At 32.2% G+C, this 8541-nt stretch overlaps 1 protein-coding gene across 1 annotated transcript in view; it reads left to right on the top strand.

Moving 5' to 3' along the window:
* The window catches only part of LOC131209380 (zinc finger protein 85-like), a 3427-nt gene extending 2404 nt beyond the window's left edge, over window positions 1–1023 (top strand). Inside the window, exon 3 of the mRNA XM_058202436.1 lies at window positions 625–1023. Within this exon, the coding sequence (XP_058058419.1) occupies window positions 625–1013 (389 nt within the window). The 3' untranslated portion in view covers window positions 1014–1023. The remainder of the gene's footprint in view (window positions 1–624) is intronic.
* The last annotated feature ends 7518 nt before the right edge of the window (window positions 1024–8541 follow it).

Below are 8541 nucleotides of genomic sequence, written 5' to 3'. Positions count from 1 at the left end.
TATTTATTTATTTATTTATTTATTTATTTATTTATTTATTTATTTATTTATTTATTTATTTATTTATTTATTTATTTATTTATTTATTTAGTATAATATTAGTCAATGGGCAAACAGAGCCTAGTTGACAAAGATGAACTTAGCAAACTTAAACAAAACCCTAGCTTTAAACATTACATGTTGAAAACAGTTTAGTGTAGCGATGTTCAGTCAGTTGAAGTCAAATGAACAAAATGGATTTCAGTAGTATTGCAGTACTGCAAAAATACTAAATATTTTAAACTGATCTAACAAAACTAGTATCCGAATTCACTAACCAAATGATTGTTGACAAAGTCTTCCAATAAGACAACACTGGTATGCCAACAACCAAAATGGTTTGTTATGTTAATTAAACTGATAATTAAAAATTGTTATGTTTCTGGCTTATAATTATAATTATAACAAACATACATTACTTTACACTGGATGGTTTTCATAGGTTTGATTATTTTGTATAAGGAATACGGAATATAATGTGTACAGAATCGCCGAAGGTTTCTTTTACAGCTATATATGAATACTGATATAACTGGTAACAAAACCTTGGCGACATTTTAACATTTTTTTATAATTTGCTTTCAGGAGAGAAGAAATACATGTGCGAGTTTTGTGAGAAACGCTTCAGTCAGGGAGGACAGCTCACCGTGCACCGTCGAATTCATACTGGAGAGCGACCATTCGCATGTGAAAACTGTGGTGATAGGTTTCTAGACGGCAGTAGTTTCAAGCGTCATAAAACGCAACATCTATGCAAAGCTCACGATAAGCCGTCATCGTTCGTACAGGGTGCGATGCCGGAGAGGATACTACCGACGGTTTCAACGCCCACGGTGAACGGTGAACAAATTCAGTGCCAAGTACCACTACCAGCTTCGAGCATAGAACAACTTCCGCTTTCCTTATCTAGTGGAGTTGCAACAATGTCGCTTACATCGGACGCAGTGCTGGTCGGACCAACATATTTGCTATAAGTTTCACTAATCTCCTATTTTTAATTTAATTGTAATTTTAACGTGGAAAAGTTAATCCTTTTGTTATTAAGATAAACTGCTATGTTTTTCCATATTATAAGTTCTTCAAATGACGGAGGACTTGTTTCTAACACATAATAAAGCGTGCAAAAAGTGTTTATAATTTCTATAATTTGATTCATAACTCAAAATGCTTACAAATTGTTTGCTTTTCTTTTTTCTTTAAACTATATTTTACGTTAAATTGTCATTTCATTTGGCTACTGTCAATCACGTGTTCTACATTTTTCACAATTGGTACTACAGATAACTAAACTAACGGTGAACGGCAGAAAGGTTTGGTAAAGAGATAGTTGTCAGGAATTTTTTTTAAAGGAGTGCAGTTGCACTGCAGTTAGACTTTCCTCAGCACGTGGATGTTCCGTGGATCGAGGCAAGCCACTTTTCGGATCTTGTCAAAGTATCTCTTTCTTGTAGTAACAGAGTGAAGCTATGTTATTGGCAAGGCGACAACTGGTTTTCCGTTATACTTTATCTACAAGCATTTAATAGGGAAGGAACGAGAGAATTTTAACAGAGAATGGGAATTCAGGCGACAAAGTAGAGAATACTCGGTCAAGAATTGAAAAAATAGTACCACCTTGTGCCTAGTGCTAATATAGGAGACACAAAAGAACCTTGCTCGCGAAGCATGGGACTAGCAAATCATTACCGCGAGTTGAGACTTGCATCGTATGCCTGGTAATTATCGATACATGCAATTGAAATCACTCATCGTCACTCATCACTCACTTGAAATCACGATCACACAGCTTTTTCGATTACCTAGTAGGAAAACCTTAGTGTAAACGCTTACTAATCGATATGTTGTGTCTCTGATAACAGCGTTAAATCGAAACAAATTAGTAACATTTCAAAGGAAACAAAAAAAGCTCATCATGATCATTATCGGACTAGTCGTCGTCATGCTACCGAGTAGCATGGACTTCTCTTAATCGTTGGGTTCCTTTCCTCCTATTTCTGGTAAAATCGTTTGTTAGGAGTTTGCTTAGGAGTAAGGTTGCATTATTAATGTTGATCAGCTCGGCTAGCGGCTAATGACGGTTTTTTGTGTGACATTGTGGACATTTATGCATTGAAATGTAATGAGTAAATCATCCAATCCGTTAAAATGCAATCTCATTGTATAGAATATCATTGTTATCACTCCTTTAGACCGCAGCAACAATTTTACGGTAATCAGATTCGTGTTTTAGCACTTGATGCAAGTCCACGGCGATGTAGCCCCAAATAACTAAATCTGAAAGTCCCGACTAAAATTTGGTAAGTGAAATACGTCAATAGAAAGTAGGAGCAACTACATTTCTAAACTAATTTAAGAAATATTTGCCGATTAAAAATATTCAGTTGGCCAGGCGCTACGCTTTTGTTCTAACATGTTTGTTATTGAAACAAACAACGACATCCAACAAAAAATAGGTAGAAAAATGGTGGTGGCGTTTGTCATCCGAGTACTCCATCGAAGCTGTTAGTAAGTTTACTTAGCCAATCATGTTCCTTTTATTCTTTTGATAAAAGACATCGATTCAATTGTTTTCGGTTTCGATTGACGTTGGTGTTTTTATTATTAAACAGACGCACTATAAAGCTTCTTTCGCCTTGTTGAATGTCAGGTAAGTACAAAGCTAGATAAATAAATAATTATGATTGCGGTTCCTGTTATCATAGTTATCTTGTTGTCTTTAGAGATAAATGAAGCATAGAAAAGCATCTTCTTTTTGGCAGGGGAATGAAGTGCTTAAATAGTGTCCGTAAATTATCCATATTATCTGTAGTGAACCGTTTCGTTTGATTACTAAAACTTTATGTTGGTGCTTAATACGGTTTGGTTTGTTGCATTACAATAATAATTTAAAAAACCGAAGGCCTGATCATTATGGAATGAGACAAAGAGAGAAAGAGAGAGGGGGAGGGAGAGCACGTAAGGGGTAAAGCGAGGAGAGGAGTAAAGCTATCGTAGTTATCGGGATTATGGATTACTACGCGGAGTTGCATCAATCGTTGTTGATGATACTACCAAGTTACATTATCTCTTTTAAGTACTCGTACACAATACGCGTATAGTATTCGTACTACTACACATACTAACAGGGTAATAGTTTTCACACTGAGGGAACTGCGCCTTCTGAATGTTATAACTTTCGTGCCATCAAAAACATTCATTTACCCTGTTCATACGAAGTCCGAGACTCTCAAATAAATAAATAAATAAATCAATAAATAAATAAGTGAAATGAATGAACGAGCAAAAAATAATTGAACTAAAATTAACTTAAAAATGTATGGGTAACTTAAAAAGTATATGGGTAAATAATTGCAGCTGCTTTTCTTTTTTGTTGCAGCTGTGTGTACTTTTATTATCTTCTTAATTCATAATCTTTTGAGTACAGTCAAATATTCCTTTTACAACAGTAAACAAACAGTATTTATCGCAAATGACCATGGTTTTGTTTTATTATATAAATCATAAATATACTGAAAAATGTTTGCGATGATGATTTTTCTAATTATGATTGAAATCATAGTGAGCAATCGTTTGCTTTGATTAATTTTTATCTCAAATTGTCTATCTATAAGTTTCTATCTATAAGAACGGCTGCATCTGTTCAAATATGAAGCAATGTTTGCTCGCATTTGATACCGAAAAGATTGTGGATTTTTAAAAGAATTTTTATGCTATAAAGTTTCCGATTTGTCTTGGTATATTTGCGACGGTTCTTAAACAACAAAACAAGCAAAACTAGATTAAATTAAATTTTCAGCAAAGCTTACAATTTTATTCTTGCGCGGACTTCATCAACCTTTTATTCTTCGAGAAATTGACTCTAAAAATGTATCCTTGGGCGAAACAACCAGATTTAACGCAGGAACGCAAACAATTCTTTATGCCTCTTTCGCTTAACAGATGAATAATATTGTTTTAGCTGTGTTTGTGCGGCATGTTTGGCGTGCATGTGTGTATGCAGGTATATAGGATTATTCGAAATTACACTTATGCCTTAAGCGGAATAAATATTATACAGAAAAAAGAACAGAAATGAAATCTGATGAGAAACGAAGTGAAAAATGTCCGGCCGAAATTTATGTATCACATAAAAATCCAACTTTTTTCATGTGCTTCTTTTCAACGGTTTGGTTGATTGTGGGTTTCTAGCGGCCGAAGCTTAAATCGTTTAAAATATACAGCCAATTTTTGGTTTCATGTGAAACATTATTTCTATTGCACGAAATTCTAGGTGATCAATTTTAGATAGTCACAACCATGACAGATGACAGTTTAATATTGACATAGTCTCGGTGGAATTGATCGTCATCATTTTGGTATATTTCAGTATATTTGATAAAACAAAACGATATTTGTGCGCTGTTTAGAGATAGCTGAATGAGATATAAGTTCATATGATAAATATGAAATAGTTGTGTAATACTGCGTGTTGTTACTTATCCCGCTACTGTACTAAGAAATAATACTTTCAGCGTATAATAATAAGTTGAAGTGGCATTTTTTAAATTTTATAATGACAGTGGATCATAATGCAATTAAAATTTACAATTTTATATAGTTATTGTGAAAATAGATAACTTTGTTATGAGACTAATTATGACAAACTCTACGAATACAATAATCTTAGCAGGAGTTCCAGTGGGATCAATATTTGGCCAAGTTCTTTGATGTGTGGTATACAATGATTTTTATTGTCATATGTACCGGCGGTTGATGATGTGCACGATCTACGATCTGTAAGTTGGTAAGGTTGTTGGTAAGATCAAAATGATTGCTTCTAGAGCAACGAAAAATTTAATCAGTAGATGAAGTACACAAAATGTGGGGTTTCCCACGACAAAACGGAGCAATTGTAAGTATTGTAAAGGTCAACCACCTTGTATCAGTTGTAAGGCTAACAAAATGCTACTTTTACTTTTATAACTTATTAACTTAATCGTATGACTCGAAATATTATCTCGACGTCATTTGCAATGTATATGCATAATATTTTATATATCTTAACGATGTGGTATAGTTTTATATGTTTTGAAGAAAACAACCATTTGTTGTATTCTGGGTTTTTAAGACAAAACAAGGAATTTGGATTTTTCGCGTTGCCTTTTTTAAAGTAAATCTTCGAAGAGATATTGATTATGAATGATTTTGTGATAAAACAGTTAAAATGAAGAGCACTTTAAATGATGTGAATGCCAATAAATTTCCTAAAGAAACGATGTCCTGAGATATCCTTTTAGATTTTTTTTTTCGTTTTGAGGGAGTGTGGACGATTATGAAGATTGTAGCTAGAAAAATTCTCCTCAATATTGCAACTAACATGTAACAAAGTGCGATATTTTCGAGTACGTGCACAAGAAACTTGGGGAGCAATTAAAGTAGAGAATTTGTGCTAACATGTACGTTCTCGCTAGATACATAAAGTGAGATATAAAATACGAAAGATTCGCCCAAATTATGATAATATTGCAACTGTAGTGCCAGATCGATCAGCGATCCTATGAAAATGGGATAACAGACAGGCATTGGAGCAGGGTTTTTTTATTCACTATTTATTTTTTGGTTCTGAGTATCAAAGGAGATAAGAAAATGCTTTGGCTTCTTTAACGATTTTATTCTCATGGAGCGGTGCTACCAGACATAGCACCCTTAATGCAGTATTTAACTGTATTTTAGAAACGCCAACTGGAATCCACGGTGGTTAAATGAACAAAGCCGCTTTGGTATTTTTTGTGTTTCCTCACATACAGGGATGTACCGTGGGAGTCGTCAAAATTTCCTATACCATCAAATGCTAAATTAAAATTATGAGATCATTTAAGAAATTTAAAACATTTCCTTACACTTTAGAATCAATAACCATAGATATAGAAAATTAATGCACCATAATTTACAATTAATATGCAGCAATCAATAGATATAAGTAAACTCTTAAGCTGATCATAAGAAACATCAGTTTTAGGTTTTATTAGAGCTTAGGAGTTAGTTTATTGTAAATAAACATCATCAAAATTTAAAAAAATATTAATTCGAGCCAACAATTAGATTACAGTTAGAATACGTATTCATGTCATATTCAGTCATATTCTTTCCTTAAATTTGAATTCGAGTATCTGTTCGGTTGTTGAAGAATTCTTTGATTTACTACCATATTTGACATGTTGACAGTAAAACTATTTTAATAATCAGTCATATTCAGAATATTTGATTACCAAGCCAGTGTAGTAAGTATAACGTAAGTTAATCTTTACAAACTGTGTGAAAACTGTATGAAATCGCTGCTTTCCTTTGGTGGAGTAGTTTTGTTTTGGTGGAGATTCGTTTGAGTGACGAAAATCTGAGTACTATATGATGTACTATATGTATATGATGTACGAAGGTATTTTAACAGTGCCAACTTTGTACTTTGAACATTTCTTTAATTGCTAACATAACCAGAAGATCAATGAAATCATTTACATTTTTTTATTTTAATTCAATCGAGCAAAACGAATTGGAAAATTGACTCACGTCACAAAAAGACATGAGACAGGAAAAGACCAACAAACAACGTTTTCAACTATTTTTGTCAAAAACACTCTTTTTCATTTTACAATTTTCTCCCTTTTTCAGAATTTGAAAGATATCTGATGTTTTGATTTGTTATAATTCATTCTATTCACATTCCAACTACACATAATGAAATTGTTATTTATAAGTTGAAAATGTATTTCATTGTGTAGATGTTATTACTTTAATATCCGGACCTGTTGAACTTATGATCTTTGAGAAAGAAATAACCATCGATCACAATTTAGTTTGATTATTCGATTGGTGATCATTTTTTCCTGTACAGATTAGCGTTTTATCCATTACGTCGAAACAGCTGCGCAAGTTTAAGTTTAAGTAAGTAAGTAACTGGTAGTAAGTTTTTCTAAAAGCAAAAATTTAATAACATGTACAATATAACATTTAATAACATATAGTCTGTAAGTTGGCCCTCAATTAAAAATTTAGGATTTTTTCGTATTTTATAAACTCAAAAAATCAAACTAATTTATATACTTATATACTGCCGTAAAGATTAAAACCAAATAAATTATTTACTTTATTATATTGAAAATACTGATCATTATCAATGTTTATGTTCACAATATTAAAATGATGCGTGCTCTCACCGTTTTTAAGTTATTTTAAAGCCACAGGAACATTTTACATTAATTATTTTCAAAATAATTACTCGGGCTTTTCACCATCAATAAGCAGAGGTCCTCTCATGTTTATTGAAAAAACCATGTTTATATTATTTGTTAAATTGAATCTTTGGTAAATGTCTATGTATATACTAGAAAAACCAGTTTTTATACAAAAATAATAGCTTTATAGAACTATAGAGTATAATAGATTTTCTTTCGATAGAAACTTAAACGTTTCGAAACGAAACAAAGATTTCTTCAGTTTCTTCAGGAAACAAAGTTGTTTGTCACAATGTGTTTTTTAAATGTTCTATTAGAAATAAATGTTTTGACTTTAAAAACGGTGTTAATAGTTTGATCTGATACCAAATACCATATTATACCGATCCAATAGACTAGAAGCCTACAATTTGTTCACAATGAATGAGATACCTTCAAGAACTTGCTGTTCAAAATGAGTAGGCATTTTTCTTTGTTTTTTTTGTAGCGTAGCTCGTAGTTGAAGCTTTTAAGTCGTTTGTTTTTTCATCTAAAAACGTTTGTGCTTATGTTTCTCGTTTTAAATACGCTCATTATATACAAAAAGGAATAGAATTAAAAAAATCAAAAGAGGCGTAGGCCGTCGGGCATACTTTTACAGCAGCGGTGAGTAAAACCCTTCTAAAATGAGTGGAGTTATTCTAATGTCATGTTATTCCCTGTATATGTCGAGTATGGAACCCTGGTTTTATTTATTTTTATTCTATCACACATACAACAGGAAAGCCATTTGTCTAGCATAAGGGGTTTGAAGTTTGAAACTGATTAATTCTCTGATACAAGATAAAGAGGAAGGATATAGAAAGTGAATCCCCAATGAAGAATAATACAACGCGAAAATACTTTGTATATTTCAACCCCAAACGCCTAATGCCTATGGTTTTGAAACACACATTTAATGCATAGCATAAGTTTTGTTTTAGTCTTAGAAGAACGTATTTATCATAGCATAAGATGTATTTAATGAAGAACATAAAACCTGCACAATTCTTTCGTCCAACGCTAAAATTAAACTTACTTACAGTATAATAATGTTTTTGAAATCTATTGCGATGTTTTCAATACTGATTTGCCCTTATTCCCCTCATTACTTGTTTATTGTTAATCCATGTCGAATATGTTTGTAATCGTTATTTCGTTTTGCGTCAGTTCTTCTCCATATTTTTAACAGGCTTCATCGTTGAACGTTACATTATATTTCTCATATAATAATAATAATAATAATAATAATAATAATAATAATAATAATAAT

The sequence above is a fragment of the Anopheles bellator genome, chromosome 2 (assembly GCF_943735745.2).
Source record: "Anopheles bellator chromosome 2, idAnoBellAS_SP24_06.2, whole genome shotgun sequence".
Taxonomy (NCBI): Eukaryota; Metazoa; Arthropoda; class Insecta; order Diptera; family Culicidae; genus Anopheles; species Anopheles bellator.
This window is presented reverse-complemented; position numbering and strand designations above follow the sequence as displayed.